The sequence below is a fragment of the Hakea prostrata genome, chromosome 2, assembly GCF_041222555.1.
Source record: "Hakea prostrata isolate BN-2017 chromosome 2, UWA_Hpros_2, whole genome shotgun sequence".
NCBI lineage: Eukaryota > Viridiplantae > Streptophyta > Magnoliopsida > Proteales > Proteaceae > Hakea > Hakea prostrata.
The window spans coordinates 55,133,826-55,152,645 of record NC_142601.1 but is presented as its reverse complement, the minus strand read 5'-3'; the positions used below and the strand labels follow the sequence as shown (position 1 = coordinate 55,152,645).

At 37.5% G+C, this 18,820-nt stretch overlaps 2 protein-coding genes across 6 annotated transcripts in view; both read right to left on the bottom strand.

The window, feature by feature from the left end:
- LOC149024982 (zinc finger FYVE domain protein) overlaps positions 1 to 10,806 on the bottom strand; it is a 112,776-nt gene extending 101,970 nt beyond the window's left edge. For 2 of the 4 annotated variants that reach the window (XM_089145164.1, XM_089145165.1), the window contains exons 1-2: positions 9,821 to 10,806; positions 1,931 to 2,075 (exon numbers count right to left, since the gene is read on the bottom strand). In XM_089145164.1, the coding sequence (XP_089001290.1) occupies positions 1,931 to 2,075; positions 9,821 to 10,698 (1,023 nt within the window). In that variant the 5' untranslated portion in view covers positions 10,699 to 10,806. The remainder of the gene's footprint in view (positions 1 to 1,930; positions 2,076 to 9,820) is intronic. The other 2 variants (XM_089145166.1, XM_089145167.1) reach the window with 2 other exon arrangements.
- Positions 10,807 to 14,966: 4,160 nt separating this feature from the next.
- Positions 14,967 to 18,820, bottom strand: part of MSH7 (MUTS homolog 7) — a 32,339-nt gene continuing 28,485 nt past the window's right edge. For both annotated transcript variants that reach the window (XM_089145160.1, XM_089145161.1), the window contains exons 16-17: positions 18,538 to 18,665; positions 14,967 to 15,862 (exon numbers count right to left, since the gene is read on the bottom strand). In XM_089145160.1, the coding sequence (XP_089001286.1) occupies positions 15,386 to 15,862; positions 18,538 to 18,665 (605 nt within the window). In that variant the 3' untranslated portion in view covers positions 14,967 to 15,385. The remainder of the gene's footprint in view (positions 15,863 to 18,537; positions 18,666 to 18,820) is intronic.

The window sequence follows — 18,820 nt, the reverse complement described above, 5'->3', positions numbered from 1 at the left end:
AAGTTATCAATTAAGTACTGAGGTAATATTGCAAAGCTAATAAAAAGACCAAGCCAGTGATTATCTTTGCAATGTAGCAGCAAAATGGACATCAACCAGAAAAGTGAAATTGGGGGGGGAAGAAAAATAACCCACCCTATGTTCCACTGGATCTGTAGTACCTGCATGGATGCATCTCTTTGCTTTCCTTGTCAATGGCCCCCCGCAGATTTCTTCTCCTTGCAGTAGCGTGCCACTTCACCCTTCCTCTTTTCTCCTTAGCCCTTGAAGTCTGGTCTACAAGCATCCAATAATCCAAGCCACAACAGATCAAACTCTGATCTCTCCCTTCCCAAGTCCCTCAATATTTTGCTTTCGTTGTTGTAATCTCTATTCAAATTAGCTATCCCTCTTCACATGATCAATCTCTACAAAGAACATCAACACCAACATCCCCCTCCCCCAACCAAATTTATTATTGAGGGTAGATTTGTCTTATTAGGATCTTCTATTTTTCCTTGTAATATTCCCATACTGGGAAGATTTGATTTGTTCTATTTTTGGAAAGCTAATATTATAAATAAAGACCCTGCTGCAAGTCAAGATTTTCACAATTCTTTCAACACTTAATAACTTTTGCATGAAGCGGAATCTTAGGAGATGGACCTCCAACTCAATGCCTCTTCAAAAGATCTGGGACTCCATTCCTTCTGCCATTGAAGCCAAGTTTTTCCTCTTTTTCCTCCACTTCTATCGTGTTATGACCTGAGGTCTTCCCATTTCCCTCCTCTAGGGTCTAGGCAACCCTCTCTTCTCTTTGAGGGTTTGGCCTTTTGTATTTGGTCATTCTCTTCCTTCTCTGGGACCTCTGTATTCCTTCTTCTTCAGCAAAGAAATTCTTTATTCAACCAAAAATTTGGCGAACAGCAGTGGACCATTTACACCATCTTTGCTTCCATTTTTCCTTCTTTCTCTCTCAAATTAGATCCACAGGCTTAACTTAATTCTTCTTCTTCTTCTGTGAAGATTTTGATCTCACTTGTCCAGCGACATGAAATCAAGGATCTAACAACCTATTGCGATCTCTTCTTGCTTCTGCGACAGTAGAGATGGCACATCCCACATTAGATTCCTATGTGTACTGGTCCAAATGAACTCTGCACTAATGGTTTTAGAGGGAACATTTAAGTCCTATGGTGATAGACATAGTACCAAGAAGTTTCAGTTGTATAGTTAGAACAAAGCATATTTTTGTTTAAAAGAAAAATGATATCCTAGCCAAGTGACAAAAATCTAGAACCAAGCATCATATGCTCTTCACACATATATAGAGTAGGAAAGCCTAACAGCTAAGAGAGCTGACTGTCAGTACATCGATTGGACGCCAAGTGTGTGCTTGTATCACGTTCTTATGCATGATGACTGGAAGAGAAGTATAAGGTGTAGCAGAGGAAAAGAAATGTTGTAACAAGATTTCACTTTTTCTTGAACCAACATTTTCCTAGTTTTAACTTTTAAGGAACACATTTCTCTGCATTAACTGTTCCAAACCAGGAAACAACCTGACCACACATATGTAGGCGTTTTTAAGTAACCAACACATTCTGCAACGATATGAGGAATATCTATTTGCAAATTGCAGCATGTGATGATACAACATTTTTTATAAACAACAACGAAACCAGTTTAATTAAAATTATGATGATAATTTGTACAGAAGATGGACACTTCACAAAAGCAGAAGAATAAATCCAGTGTCTCTTGAAAAATTTATCTTCCCATGTGAATAAGAGATTACATATGCTGAACCCATTAAGCAAACCAAATCTCAAACCTAGTGTTAAATGCATAGCATATAGTATTCCTAGTGTACAAACAGTTCAACCTAAGCCCAAATATTACCAATAGATAGCCAATTAAAACAGCAGCAGTTGACCAAGAGTTTCACCACCTGAATTATCTGGACGAGTTTTGTGCAATTTGAAGCAAGTGCTTCCCCAAATACCAGCAACATTTTTTCCCTTACAGCATGCCAAGCATCTCCGAAACCATTTCTTCTAGACCAAATAGCCTTGATCAGTACTTGTAAAGCCATCCTAGGAAAACATATTACAACAGCTAATTAGAAACCCTGGAGGAGCACCTTTCAATAGGCAACAAGTTAACAAGGGTTTCTCTTTCTAGGAAAACAAGTAAATAAAGTATAAAAATACAATATATAAGCTGTAGAGTATGATTCTATTTACCATGCACAATGAAACCACATCAGATTATGGCCAAAAATGATGCATATGACCATTCACCAAGCCACCTAACTAAGCACATGCAAGAATCATAAAGAAGATTCCTTTGCAATTTCCCTTCAAAATGACTACTCTCTTTAAAAATAGTTCAAAATCTTATTGAGATCTTGAAAATATCGACCTTCCCAAGGATGAAGGCTGATAGGTATTCACTAAAAAGAGTTCCCACCACTTTCTGTAACAATGTATGATAATCTTTGTTATAATCTTATATAACAAGTTACACAAAGCAATCAGTCTGTACCCTACAAGAGCACCCACATCTCCTCTTTCGGGATTAGACTAACAAAGTTGCATTGATGGAACCAGGCATTACTGACAGTTCAAAGAACTAAAGGACAGCCTCTGAAAGGTCCTCCCCTATCAAATCCCAAGAAGACTTATAGAAACTAGCACCAAATCCATATGGCCCAAGGGCATTTGAGACCTTCACTACTTTTTGAAATTCCTCCCTCGTGATGGGCATGGTCTGACCTCAGTCTCGACAGGGATCTTAGTCCCTTAAAAAATCCCCGGTCAACTCGACTTAAAGATGGTCTAATGATGTAACAAGACCACTGGCCAAGCAAGGGGCTGTCCAAACCCTCAAAACTTCAGAAAAGTATAATGGTCTTTTCCCCCATCCCCTTTGAATACCAAAAGGGTCCAGTAAATTCCTTGATTTTTTAGAATCCTAAATCTACTTTTTGTTCTTCAATTGGATTGGTGGTTAGAGACCTTGTGTAAGTTGGAGTCCCAGTTGGAATCCAATTTTCAAGTAGCATTCCTTCTCGAAATTAGTTATTATTTTGCAAGTTGTTTTTTATTTAGGAGATCTTTGGAATACTCCTTTCTAGTTTGTTCTCAAGTTGTTGAGTTGTAAAGGGAATCATATCCGAAGTGTATTCCCTAGTTTGAGTCCAATTATTTCCTAGATTGAGTATAGATCCACTCACGTGTAAGGCTATATAAAGCCCCCACCTCATTGTAAGCAATTCAGTTGAAGATTAAATAAGATTTCAAAGACTGGGAGTCACAGAAGCCTAGCCCACGACCTGGGTTTGAGTGTTGAGAGTGTTTTCTACAATTTCAGCATTGTTTTTCATCTTCTTCAAGCCTGCACCAGCCCTAGAGTACTCTTCAACGCGCCTACTATCTCCTCAACCCTTAACCCACAACCTCATCCCTCTATGGACCAGCATCCCCACCACCTACCCTACCTTCGACCAAACCTTTACCCTAACCATGAGTACTAAACACATTAGGAGACCTAAATTTACTTGGAAAAAGTCTGCAATTGCAGATTGTTAAAAACAGAATATTTCTCTTAAGTTTTCAGACCTAATCATATCCTAAACATAACCTAGACCTTCCCCTTCAATACCCAAGGCTTGGGGGTTAACCTCACCCTGGCCACAGGATTCTCAGAGTGTTTTAAGTTCAGTTTTACTGCTGCTCATTAATATTCTGACCTGGACAGTAAGGACCCATTCCTAAGTGATCTATTGAGAAGTTAATTGAAAGATTGGCTGCTGTACCTTAATCTCAGAAATTGACAGTAGGGTTATCAACCTAAACCCCTGCTGTCCTTCGACTTTTGACCCCACACAGCAAGGTATTCTACCTTAAAGTGTCTACTGCATTCTTTGAGAGATCCTATTTCTGGCCCTAGAATCCAAGGTTACATCATCCAATGGGTTGGTCTGATCCATGATTGAACCAGACTACATAAACTAAACCTGTCTCTTAGATGAGTACTAAAGCTCATTCTATTAGCCAAAAAAATAAGAGGGAGAGAACGACTGAGGGCAAGAGAAAGAGAAGAGGAGCTAGAGGAGGGAATCATAGACTAGTAGGAACAACTTCAAACCTCAAAAATGGAGACTGAACATAGGCATGCAAGCTGAACTAACGGATTTAGAATTGAACACACTTGAGGGGATTTTCAGCTAGATTTGAACTCAGACCTAAGGTAAGACTTGAATCTGTACGAGACTAGGATCTTGAACTCATAGACAGACTGCAAATGTAGTAACTGAGTTAGTTTAATGAATTTAAGACGGATATGGTTAAATCTGAGTTTCAAAACAAAATGTAAGGAAGGTAGGTTTGAAACGCTATTTTTGACAGACTGAACCCCGTCGAGTATTTGGATCATAACTTTGTCACCATTATTTTAAATTGTATGATCTTGGTATCATTTTAAAGAGGACTTGAAGAGCTACAGATGTTGTGAAATAGGAAATTTCCAAATTCGAAGAGGATCTGGCTCAAAACCCCAATTCAAACAGGACCAAACGGAGTTTGGGGTTGTCAGGACAGCAATGAGCCACAGGCTGTTCTTAGCTGCTGCGCCTATTCTGGTTCCATCTGCCGGTTTTGCAGGGCAGCCTACTGCTTTGCATCAGCCACTTTTGATTTCCATGGATCCAAATGGCCATGATATGCACCATTTAACCTAGTTTATGATTTCCTATCAACCCCACAATGAATGTTTAAATTAATGGCACCTGTTTGACATCTTAAATTGAATGAAAATGGGGTTGGCTATTAAGACCAGGGACCTTAATGTAACCTTACTCTTTTTGAAGGTACGCATTTTAGACCTTACGGAATGAAATTAAATGTCCTGAGGAGGGGTGCTAAGTGCAAACAAGAAAGGGGTGGACTGACACTCGACCTTGGAAACAAAAAAGGCTGAACAAGATAAGGTTGGTTAAGTAATACATATTAACCTACGTTATGCATGATTGTGATGCTCTTAATGTTCTTTTAATGAACATGTTGACATGAGAGTTAACATGATCATGGTCTAAGATTGGAATTGTTGTCATATTTACATGTTTGTTTTGATAATGATGCCATGGTATAAATTAGGATCATTCTTCCATGCGTAATTACTTCTCAATGAACCATTTTACCGAGGACATACGGATTATACTTTACACACAAAAGAGAATGGTTCATGATTGAAATTGAAAACTAAAAATGTTAAAAGATAGACAAGAATGAATGAAAAATATTGTGTTAACAAGCATAGCTTTTGTAAGCCCTGGTACAGTGGTACCTCGTGCACCCAAATGGGAAGGCGTGAAGCAAGACTGGAAAGTGGGAAGATATGGTCTAGGCCAATTTAGCTATCTATGAGGGATATTAAGCCTTGTGCCAAGAGACTGAAATTGGAAACCCAATATAGGAACCATTAGGACTAAGACTGAAGCCACTTGTGTGGTTTAGAATGGTGTATCCTCTCTACAAGTGGAGCTTAAGTCTAAGACTAAAGAAGGAATGGAAGTAAATGAATTGAAAAGAAAAACTGTTACGACAATAGACTAAAAGAAAGTTTTTATTTTAAAGAAAAATGGAATGAGTTACGTGTTCAACGTACAATGTTGCTTGCATAGTTGTTCATGTTGCTTATTGGGCTTGTGAAGCTCATTATTTTTAATGTCAACAGATGCCCAAGACCAAGTGGGGTTGATAGGAAGGTGATGGTTTCTTGTTTAGTCCAGTAGAATGTAAAGCTTATCCTTTGATGTATGTATATATCTAGTTCTAAGAAACTACAACGATAGTTATAGTTTGAGCTGGGAGAATTTAACACTTTTGTATATACTAAGGAAGAGTAGGACATGTGCCATCAATTAAGGTGTTTTAAATTTCCTCCTTTTTACCCATGCTTTTGTATTTTTATTATGATAATCTTGTGATAGGTTTGACAGGTAAGGTGAACTGTCACGTGCCCTAGTAGGCATTTGTTAATGTGGGTTCCGCCTAGCCCTAGAAACTAGGGTCATAACACACCTTGCTTCAAGATTAGCTTTAAATTAGTAGATCTTTGATGTAGATGAGCTAAACAACTTGTTGATGCAGCCTAGGTAGAGATCTAACCATAACACCAAAACTAGCAAAAGGGGAAGGAGTGTTGAGATAAAGATATCTCAACTTGTCTCCACCAAGATGGAGTACTTATAAGTTTATAACAACTAGTTAAGCTAAGATCTCGATTTTGATAAAAACTCCGACCAAAATACCAAAACCAGCAAAAGAGAAAGGACTGTCAAGACAAGTCAAGATCAAGATATCTCAACTCGTCTTGACCAAGATGGGGTACTTAACAAAACTGGGTTGAACCGATATCTCAAGTCAAACGAGATCACGACCGAGATATTGTATTTTTGGGTATTGACTCAAATAGCATAATATCTCGTTTCAAGGTCTTAAAGAGAATGAGATCCCACAAGACCTCGAACTATGGTGATGGGCACTTGTAACCAGCACTATTGATCATCTAATAGGACCCCTTTCATAGGTATACTAGGTGGACAACTTCCCCATCCTCTACATCTACTCCAAAAATTTAGTGGACAAATCCATTTGTGTGATGCCCCACATCTCATTATATTATTATTTTAATATTGTGTCGGTATGCCCTGGTACCTTAGATTAATAGTGATGTTTGGATCCTTAGTCTATAACTAGGTCAAAATGTGTTTTCAACCACACGCAATGACCATAGTAATTTTCTACACTCGAAGGGACTAACCAGTTAACCTCGAAGTAGACTAAACAGATGGACCACAAGGTGGGCCCACAACTCTCCAACTAAGGCCCATTATTCTAATTATGATTTTACTACATAAGGATATTATATGTGTGTTGACCAATGGTTTAGATGATGACATGTGGCAAGAAAAGAAAGTAGAAGACAATAAAAACTTGTTGAAACATGAAGAAGAATGTAAAAGATTGTAGAACCCTGAAGAATAAAGAAGAAGAGTGTAGAAACTTGAAGGTGAAATTGGAAGAAAGTAGAGACTTGTAGAAAGAAGGAAGAAGCTTAAAGAAAGTGGTAGAAGCTTGAAGAAATTATTATTTTATCAATTTTCCATCCTTATAAATAGATATACCTCCCCATTTGTAAGGAAAATTTTCTAATATAAATTATAGAGTGGGAGGTGCATGGATAGAAATTTGCTAAGAAAAAGAGGAGCAGAAAGAGAGAGAGAGAGAGAGAAAGAGAAATAAAGAGAAAGGAAAGGAGTTTGTTTGGGAAAGGAGGAAGAGAGGATTATAACGGTAATTCATGAACAACAGTGTTCGGTTTAAGAGACAGGAACAAATAGGAGTATTTGTGAGTATTATGATTCAATCCATGTTATGTACAATTTTATGATATCTCCATATTTGTGAGTATTATGATTCAATTCATGCTATATACAATTTTACCACATTTTTAGCTATGATGAATTGTTTGAAAGATTTATGCATTTTGATGCATATGACATATACAGTAATATTTTATTGAATAATCAATTGTTTCAGCATACGATTATTCTATGCATGATTTATATGCATGCAAGTGTTTTACAATTTTTGTTATGATTTTTAAACCAGTGGATTTCTTTAATTATGGATTTATCCATTTTATTCATTATTCTTGCATTTTTAATGACTAAATGAAAAGTTCAATAAAATTCAAGATTGAAATTGAATAAAAGATATCGTGCTAAAGAGCACTGCCCTTGTAAGTCCTGTTAGGCATTGTGCCCAGAGTTAAGGTGGGAAGATTTAGTCTATGCCAATCATAATAGACTATGAGGTGTACATGGCCTTGCGCCCAAATAATGAAACCACTTTGATGGTGTAGCCACTTCGGTGGTCTAAAGAGATGTACATCCTCCATGGTTCTGCTTAGGCTTATGACTGTAATGAAAGAGAAAGAGAAAAGAGAATATTTGAAAAAGATTGAATAATTTATTTTTAATAATGTTTTCTAGACATAAATTATGAGATTGAAAATTTTATGGCACATGCATTGACATGTATTTGAAAAAGTTCAAAGACGGAATATTTCTATTTTAAAAATATGCATGTCATGTTTTATTCCCGTAAGTAGCATGATTGTTTTATATATTCACTGGGCTAGTTTAGCTCATAACCCATTATCATTAAAGACAGGCAGCCAAAGGACAAAGGTAAAAGCATAGTGATCCAAAAGCAGAACTGAGAACCAAGGTCTCTTTTGATTATGCTAGCTACTTGAGTTCATCAGGAACAATTACAATAAAGTATGTATTTTAAAGGTTTGTATAAGATAGTAAATGTTCAGTTTAGTAGTTGGCATGGTTTTGGAACACAGATGATTGTACTTAAAATAAATATAATTAGAGTTGTAGTTGCCATCAGATGATCTATTCTTTTGAGTTTTTACTCTCTCTCAATAGATTAATGTTTTCGTTGTGGTTGTTATGATAACTTAATTGTGTTATTAAGAAAGAGTAAGCTGCCATGTCACCCAATAAGATTTAGGTGCCAAAGTAATTGTCATGTCACCCAATAAGGTTTAGGTGCCATGGGCCCCACCTGGCCCTAGTAGTTGAGGGTGTGACAATTTGCCTCCACCTTGATATCCTTAGGGTCATCCAAAGACACCCATGCTGATCTCTAATCTCCAATGTGGTTCATATTCTATTTGCAATGAACTGTCTCATGAAGAAGGCATTATTCCCATCTCCAAGTTGTCGCCATTGTACCATGTACTTTTCTCTAAGAAATCTCTCCTCCACTTGAAGTACTGCCCATAACTTCCTTTTATCTTCCTTTACTTCTTCAACAGCCTATCATCTAGAGTACATGCCAACAAGCGATTGGGTGTGATGCAACCCAGCCTCTGCCTCCTTTAGTGCATGATGTACACCTCCAACATTGTTTATATCCCATTCACACACTTCCTTCTTAACACTTATCAGCAAAGCCTATAAGAGGATTCAGCCTGTCATTGATGGGAACCTCTGAACCTATCCAGACTACTTCTTTATAATATAACTTGGAGGTCCTTGCTTGGAAAAACTTAAAAGGTTTAGGGCCTGAATTGTAGTCTTCCAATAATTTCAGCAGAGTGCGGCAATAATTCATCAAAACAGGTCCTAACAAAAACTGCTATTGACACCGTTACTATGTCCAGCCAATGGGCCAACCATTGTTGACAAGTACCCTGTCTAGTCTAGAGCAGATTCTGCACTCCCCTCTGATAGAACTCTAGGATTTCAAATCCACTCCCCACCCCAAAAAAAAGAAGCAGGTGGTAAATAGAGAAACCATAATCACAGACAATCTTATCACACTAGATTCCCCCACATTCGCTAGGTAAAGTAGACTGTAGTTTACATCGAAAGTACTGTTTTACAAGTTATTCTGAAACAAAGGAAATCTTTGAACGGCTTGGTCCACTGCAAGATCAAGAATGGATGAAGCAAAGAATCCAAGATCACTACGCAACAAATTTGTCTCAACAAGCAGCAAAACGGATCCAATTTCACGCAATACAATAAACAAACTGGGAAGAGGGAGGACTCCGTGATGAAGTAAGAACATTCTCTTCTCTTTCAAAGTAACAAGTAACAACCTAGGTCATGTCATTAATTTGGACTCTTATCGTTTTTGGCCTAAACTTGTACATAATTTTATGGGAAGTATCTTTGAATAGCTATAAAACATATTTCTGAGAAGAACCATGGTAGAATATAACATAATATCCCCGAAATGAAAAAACTTACTGATACTCGAGCTCCTGTAGTCCATAACCTAGATTAAGGAAACGAAGATGAGAAATTGCCTTGTTCTCGTCATCCTCTGTGGCGCACTGTTTCACGGAATCCAAATGCACTAATTGAACATTCTTCTGTATCGAAGTCAGAGCTCTTAGTTCCTCCTCCGTAGAATCAACGTCCACCTTCTCTTCAGTGCACACACTAATCGCCAAACCCGAATCATATGGATCAGACCAATGGATTTGTTTCTGAATATTCCAGCACATTGCATCAAAAATCTCTTCCTGGTCAATGATTAATTTCCTAACGCCATGTAGTTCTTCCTCTTCAAATGAAACAACAAAATCAGAAGGACCAATGTCATCACCAACTATATCAGCCTGCAGTCGCCGCAAGCCTAACTTCGAAAACTGGTCTAGAGATTTTACCGTATCAACTAAAGAAGCAGCTGAGTCCTTGGAGATCCCTCCTTCTATAAGTTTCTCGATCGAAACATCTTTCCGAAGAGTTTCCAAATTTACTAATCCACGAACGCTCTCCGACAGCTTAGAAGATACGAGCTGTACCAGCAAAAGAAATTCAACCTTCAACCGCAATATCTCTGGGTGAAGGTTCCAGGTCGCTGATACGTCATCGAATTCGAGCAACTCGATGGCTGATAGCCATGTTAGCAGAGAGGGAGAGTCGCAAGTGCTGGACCAGAGTATGCCATCGATTCTCGCTCCTTGAGCAACAACTGTTTGAAGGATTGATATTGCAAGCTCAGGCTTTCGCTTTCGCAAGCTTAGCAAGGATGCCCTGAAAGCTTCGAACTGTGCAAGGAATAGATGATTGACAGTTACTCTTGAGAGCAACTCGATCTCTTTCTCCATGGCTGAAACCATCGATACGCAAAGGCTAAATCCTGCACATTTGAACTCCTCGTCGTTTGTCTTTCTGCTTCGGTTGTTTCTTTCTCAACCTCAACCGCCTTGAAATGTCGCGCTCCCGTAATTAAGTTGTTTTAGGAACTGTTTGGGACGATACCAAAATATAAATGTAAAATGAAGCATTTTCCTTCTTCTTTTTTCGGTCATCATTTTTTATTATTTCATTAAGTGGAATTCATTTTATATTTTTCTTTATCCTTTTCAATTTTTTCTAGTAAAATTTATATGCCCATTTTAAGTCACCGAAATGAATGATGATGGTACACGATAATTTTTTTTTTTTTTTAATTAGAGAGAGAAGGTTAGCAGGCTTCAACCACTAGTGGTAGGTGAATAAGGATGGTTGATGATGAGTCAGCATTTAAAGTTTAAAGCCTATGATTGAAATGATAAGAGAACAAGTAGAGGAATTTATAATCAGGGATTTTTTTTCTGTCAATAAAAAATTTATATTGAACTCCAGAAAAACTTTAAAAATAGAAAAAATTAGAGTTCACCAAGAAAGGTGGATAGAATTTCCGATTTAGGCTTCCGAAAACCCCTTCTTCATAATCATGCTTTGTTGGCAAAGGTAGTATGGAGGCTGATACAAAGCCTTGGGTCCTTATGGGCAAGATTTATGAAGGCAATTTACTTCCCATCAATGGATTTTATGCAAGCAAAATTCGAAAATAGACCCTCTTATGCATGGAAGAGTATTATAGTGGGTTGAGAAGTGCTTGAGGCTGGTCTTTTATGAGAGGTGAGGGGGATTGGACAGAAGATTAATATTTGGGACAAAAAGTGGTTTCCTTCACATGAAGATTACAGGGTGACAACAGTGAAACCACTTGGTTGTCAAGTTAAATTGGTGGCTGACTTGATATATGAAAACAATAAAGAGTGGGATCTCTGGAAAATCAATCAAATATTGAATGAGAGAGATCGGACTGCTGTGAGCAAAATCAAATTAAGCATAAACCACAATGAAGACAAGCTAATTTGAGGACCTTCGCAAAATGGGGTTTATTCAACTAAATCTGCATACCATATATTAGTTAACAACAGAGACAAAGCTCAAACTATGGGAGCTTCCTCTACTGTTCTACCAAAAAACAAAAAAAGAACTTCTCCTCTATAGTAAATAAGTGGGATGCATTTCCCAAATGTGTGTGTGGAAGTTAATTTGGAGTGTGGCTTCAGTCCCAAAAATGAAATCCTTTTTATGGAGATTATGTACGGAAGGTACGACAACGTGTAAAAATCTATTGAAGGGGCAAGTCCAAATTGACTCCTCTATAGAGAATGTGGAGCAGCCATAGAAAACCTCAGATCATATCATATTGGGCTACAACTTTGCAAAAGCAGTCTAGTTTGGAAGCTCACTATCTTACTTAGCCCCATCTAATCAAAATCCCTCCATCAGTAGTTGATTGGACTCTCTTTGCAAAATGGAGTTTCCCTCTAAGGTAATGAAGAAAGAAATCATTAGCCTTTGTGTGTACATTTGTTGGCATATATGGATTTCAAGAAATGACCAAATTTTTGGCACAAAGGCTTGGCACCTGAAAGAAGTGTTTGAAAGAGCTCAAAAAATGTGGGCAGAATTTTGGGCACTTGTTAAGGTTTGTAATCAACTGAAGAGTAGACACAATCCTTTTCCATCTCACCAAGTGAATGATAGACGAAATTCTGATGATCGAAATGCATGGGTTGTCTTCCGTGATGCAGCGTTTTCCCCTAAAGACAATAGTGGTGGCATCGGCTTTACAATTCAAAATTATGAAGGTGAAGCGGTGGTCTCTGTATTTGAACAAATATCTTATGAAGAGGCATTAATCGGTGAAACTTTGGCAATTAGATCAACGTTTCTTGAGTGAAGCCACCGTGGTTTTAAAAGGATACGAGTGTTCTCAGATTGTGAAGTGGCAGTCGGTCTTATTGTATCTCAGGACCCTCACCCTCCATCGCCAATATCTGGGATCTTGTTTGATATAGGAATCCTTAAGGAGTAGGTTGAATATTGTAATTTTGGACATATTTATAGGGTGCTAAATGGCTCAGCCCATTCCCTAGCCAGGAGGCGCTCACTTGTTCTTATAGGACTGAGTGGCCACATTCCTCTCTTGATTCCCAAGATGACTCTTCTGTACTTTCTGGGCCTCAGCCCCTTCTTCAATGGTCATTTTCATTACCAAAAAATTAAAAAGAATTGTCACCAGACATGAGAAAGTCTAAAGTAACTATTACATATACTACGAGGTACCTTCAACATTTAGCCAATCTAAGCTATCAAAAAATAATATAAAAAGTTTTCTATTCCAAAAAACAAAATATAATGCAGAATCATTACTTAGTGCTGCATTTTTATGGTAATATTTTTTTTTTGGTTTTTGGTAGAACATTTTTATGGCAAGGCCATGGTATAAAAATTTCGTGCAATTCCTATAATATAATTTATGCCTCTTTATGACCAACAAATAAAAGATTTTTGTAAGAATTTTAATATTTTAATGTTTCATTAAAAACAAAAAACATATGAGAACTATGAGGGAATGTGATCCTCTAGCCGGTTTTACATGGCTACTCTAAATGTTTTTGCACATGCTACAATTACATCTACTAGTTAGGCAATATTCTAGGTTTTAATTCTTCTCCTAAAGAAAAAAAAAAGAAAAATTACATGAAACATTAGAATTTGATGAACAGAAAAGAGATGTAATACTAGTTTTAAAAAAATTATTATATAATTGTAAGACCAAAAATAAGAAGGATGTATAAAATAAAACGTTAAAATTATAAAATAGTACATACACATAATAATTGGAGAAAGAAAATGATGTGGAGACGATGAGAGGTACAAATACAAAATATAAAAAGTGAATTGAAAGCCTCAAAAGTTCATATAAATGACTGATGCCTCATAATATGAGGTTAAGAGTTTGAATTTCCATATAGCCAAGTGTAAACATTTGCCTTGTATGTAAATTATATAAAACAACTATTACTAGAAGATCTAGTCAAAGTGCGCATGTAAGTTGGTCCAAAAAGTGAATTGAAGAGTACTTCTGATACAAGATGGTGCAATAGATTGCTTTGAACAATGCTCTAAGGATGATTTATAAATCAAATAAGTTATCAAAGTCAAATACAACCTAATTTTTTTTCTTATGTGAAGTATATGAAAGCACTTGGCAAAATTCATGATAACTTGAAATTAAATTAAACTGATTGACAAATGATTATCCCTAGCCAATTACATTTAGATGGGATCATTCTAAGTTGAGTTGAATTCCGTGGTTCTAAGTTTGTATTGTCTCATTGGTTAGAACAATTATGTTACAAGGCTTAGCACAATCTTAGCTAGTCTTTTCTGACCTGCTAATGATCATTCACTCTAGATCACGTGTAGGGTTTTACTTTTATCCAAAAAAAATCACTAATAGGGTAGATTTTTTTTCCTACTAATACTGATAAATACAAAATTAGAGTCGAATGTAGAATGGAATCTCTATGCCAATGGGATCCTGGAGGGGGAAAGGGACCTTGCTTGGGTCCTTCGCCATAAATGCGCAGGACCATCAAGCCACCGGGCGTGGGCGCGTCGCCCGGCACGCCGCCCCGCCGCCCGGGGAAAAGCCATTATAGTATGTACTCATTTTGAGGAAAAAGTAGATAAATACATAATACAAATATACCGTCATTCTCCCAAATTTATGGGAGAGTTTACCGTCCACTCAATGATGGTAAGCCATGCCCATCCACATGAAGTCAAAAATGAACTTTTCATGTTATACAGAGATTCTTGGTAAAGGAATACTCCCTTAACCATCAATTAAGGAAAACTCAACTAGATATACGAGTTGTAAACTTTGAGAATTTTGTTCCTTGTCTTACTATCATTTCGGCTTTTGAGTTTCTCAAAATTTTCAATTTTATCTTTGAGCAAACTCTTTATTTTTGGGTAATTTTTTGAGCAGGGTTCCAACTTCCAAGTTCCAACCCCCTTTGTTTCCTGCTTCCAAAAACTAGAAATTTTGGTCCAAAACCGTTTGAGAAACATGATTCGTTTCTGGTTCTTTTGGGAAATAAAAATAAATAAATAAAATTATACCTATTTGTGTCATTATGCAACTTTGAATTTCTTGAAACAAGTTGGGAGTAACACCCACCACCCGCCCTTCACCCCAACCGCCCAAAAAAAAAAAACACCAGGCACAGAGTTGAAGCAGATTTATGATGATCATTCTCCATCTAAACATAAATATAGAATTTTCACAATGGTTAAAGCTTTAAGCCTTAAAGACGATTCTAGAAGTAATTAGTTTCATAAAATGCGTTTAAAAGTTTCATTTTGCTACAACTTCAGCTTACCAATTTAAATGACGAAATTGTCCACTACCAGACTACGAATGTTAACAGAAGCCATGCCTATATAAAAACACAACAGTATTTACACGGAACCTGTCAGCAGTCGGCAAGAGATACTATATACAAACAGTGACTCAGGGAATGGATCAGCCGGTCATCATCTACTCATGAACCCCAGTCTTTCAACCACCCTTAAATGGACATTCACCTTTGATGGCTTGAATGCCAGTTCAATTCATTTTTTTGCCTCTCCCTCTTTCGAATGCTTCATGATGGTTCCATGTAACTTTTTTCAGTTAGGGAGATGACACGAGGTCTTCATCTCATGCCACAAGCAAAGCAACGTGTCAGAGGCATCATCACTATTTAAACAACTTCCTCTCTTCTTTGAGACTGCTAACAGGGTTTTCAGCCATTCTTCATGTAGAGTAGAAAATTCTGATCTCTGTTCGCTTGTCCTGAAATTGTCTGCAATCAACTCCTTTAATCCATGGCTAGCTCTTGAGGCAACTTCAACCACATGCTTAGGTATCCCAGCCATTAGTGCCACTTGCAGCCCATAGCTCTCAGGACAGGCTCCTAAAGCAAGCCGATACAGAAAAACCAGTTCTTGGTCACCATCGAAGGAGCCTCCCCCTTTTGGCTTGAATGAGCAAGCCATGTGTTGTATTGTGACACGCGGATGAGAAGCAAATTCCTTTGTGAGAGGGTGGTAGTGTGTGGCAAACAGAAGACGGCAGTGAACCTTCTCAACAAGATGACGGAATACCTGAAACAATTATTCAAGATATAGGCCTTAGACATGTTCAGGAAGAGAAGTCTTCCAGAAAAATCCTAATAATCCATCTTCCGGGGAAAAGAAAAATTCAATTTATCCTCCATGTGTATTAAGGATCACATGGTTGTACTCTTTTAATGAAACGCTTTAACCAAGAGTTGCCACACTGTACATGGTCTTTTGTCCTAACTGACCATGAATCGCTGTGTACATTTATCACAAATCAAGAATGCGAAAAGATACAGATAATTCGATTATAACTTCTGCCAACTAAAAGAGGTATACCTAATAGAAATATTTTCATTTCATATAAAGCAAATCCGTAATTGTTAAACAAGCCCACTGTCATGGCTTTACCAGTCTTCCAGTCAGCTTCACAACTGAAGATGACAAAAGAGACTCTTTATTGATTTACTGTTATGATTAGCATAGGCGGAAACTAACCTGACCATTAACCCAAATCTTAATATCCCTGAATGACAGCCCAAACCTCCACTCCCGATATATTATCGCTGGAGCAAGGACCACATGAAATAACCAATGCTCCAGTCAACAACCACCACCATCAACAATCGAGATAAAGATCTATTGTTAATAGCAAATCATTCATGTGCCTTCCTAATTCAACCACCATGATTTGCAATCAATTTGACTGGAAGACAAAAGTAGAAGAAGAGAAGCAACAAAGCAGGGCACGTATAGCTCATAGTTTCAACAACTAAGAGCTAAAAATGAGTTCCACCAACCATCTTGATGGATATTGTTAAGAAATGAGCTATGGTTAATCATGATGGTGAAGTGTCCTTTTGGTGATATTTTTGGTCTTCTTTAGTTTACTAGTTGGACCCCTTAGGTTGATAGTTGTGTGTGCATGTCTGGTAGCCTACTCAAGACTCTGATTCTATATTTTACATAGCCTCCTACGTATTGGACAATTTTGTCCTGAGAATCACATCAATTCCTCTCTCCCATTGGGCATCCTTTCTCCTGAAAATGGTGCCACATCATCCAGATGGTCTCGCTTCCCCTTGGACTCTCCTCCAACAAGATTGAGAGTTGAGACCTTATCAATATTTGGATCAACCACAACTCCAAATGCACCGCTGAGGATGCAACTGCAGATTTGCTATTGTTAATCGTGTAACTCGAGGAGGGAATGTTCCAGTCAAGAATTATATTCTTCCTATTCAACATTTTACTATTATTATGAAAAACTTTTTTTAATCTTGGTTCATGCAAAAATTAGGAATCTGCAGTTTTATCCTCGGTGGAATATTCTAATCAACAATCCCTATTATTCCTAATTGTTTTATTGTAATTAGGATAATTCTAGCTTCTAGTAGTTATGATTCCTAGTAGAATTAGGAATCTGAAAAGGGCAATCCAGAGCCAAAAGCTTCTGCATAAGCAGAGTCTGGGGGCAATTTTCCAATGCACCTTTACCCAGCAATTTTTGCTGAGAGGTTGGTTTGATGCCTTGACCTCAGGCTACAACTAGGCCCCACTGACCATTGTGCCATTTAAGTTTAAAAAGACACATTGGGTGGAGTTGTTGCATATCATATTCTGTCTTTTATTAGTTCTTCTTTCTTTCCTATTTATTTTCTTCTCTTATTTGATTCTCTGGTTTCCCAAGGTTGGCGGAGTCACAGCCATATTCAGGATCTCACCACTGCAAAAATCCAAGCCAGCAAAATATAAAATCTAAAACCAGTCAAATGCAGAAAGCAACGAATTTAGTTAAGAAAGCCAAATTCATGACCAAACCAGATAAAATCTTCATGAAAAAGTTTCAAGCTTCACAATCAGAAACGAATAAAACCTAGCAGATAAGGATTGAAGATGAACTTATAGAAACAAAATGGGGCAGCAAGTGTGTGCGACATGTTGCATTCTATAGTCATCTTGCCTGTGCACATCTCTGCAACATACAAACACACTAACTTGTGTGCCAAAACAGAGAGAGAGGTTCAACAACTCAAAAGAAAGAAAGGAGAAACGACAGTATGCCTGTGCTGCAGCAGATGCCATAGGTACATGGTCCCTACCAGGTCTCTCTGCCATTCATCACCCAACAGTTTTGGCCAAGGTGAAGTTGTAGTTGGAAACAAAAATAAAAGAAGTGGGACAAAATGTCATAGAACACAGCAAGGTGAAAAAAACACTGTTTCCAAAAAATTTTGACATCTTTATTTTGAGTAATATGGTTATGCAAAAGATTGAGTTAATCCCGCACACCCCTCAAAAGAATTGCCCATTTGAATACAACCAAATATGACTAAAGAAATTAGCTATTGACTGTCTCAGACTCTAAAACCTGGAGGCATGGGTCCCCTAGATCAGTCATCAGAGTTTGCTTTCAAACGAAATTGGTCAAATATATTTTGGGTGAAAAGGAAAAAATAAGAGTGGAGTGGGAACTGAATGTGAACCTATTCAGTTTCCACACAATCTCATGGATGCATAGATGATGTTATGGACCTTCGTATACTTGGACCACTGCATTATTTGAAAACAACGACCATTATGAATAACAAAAGTTCACGGAGGAAAATACACTGCATCAGAATGAAACAACAGTTCACAAGATTGACTCACTCATAGCATACGCAATGCATATCCATCAAGCATCAGAAATGAAATAACAGTTCAATAGATTGACTCACAGCATACGCAATGGCATATCCATCAAATGTGCTCGTCCCTCGGCCGAGTTCATCAAGAATAACCAGAGAATCTTGAGTGGAATTTTGAAGAACTGATGCTGTTTCTGTGCATTCAATGAAAAACGTGCCTGCGGAAGTAATTGCCAACATTTCAACATCCAAACTTAAAATGCATTTTGAGGAAAGAAGTACAAACCTAATGTTCTTGACCTCAACTAAAGGAAGTCAGACTTCTACTTACACTGAAACCTAGAACTTGATAACTTTAGTTAGGTTTCAGAGA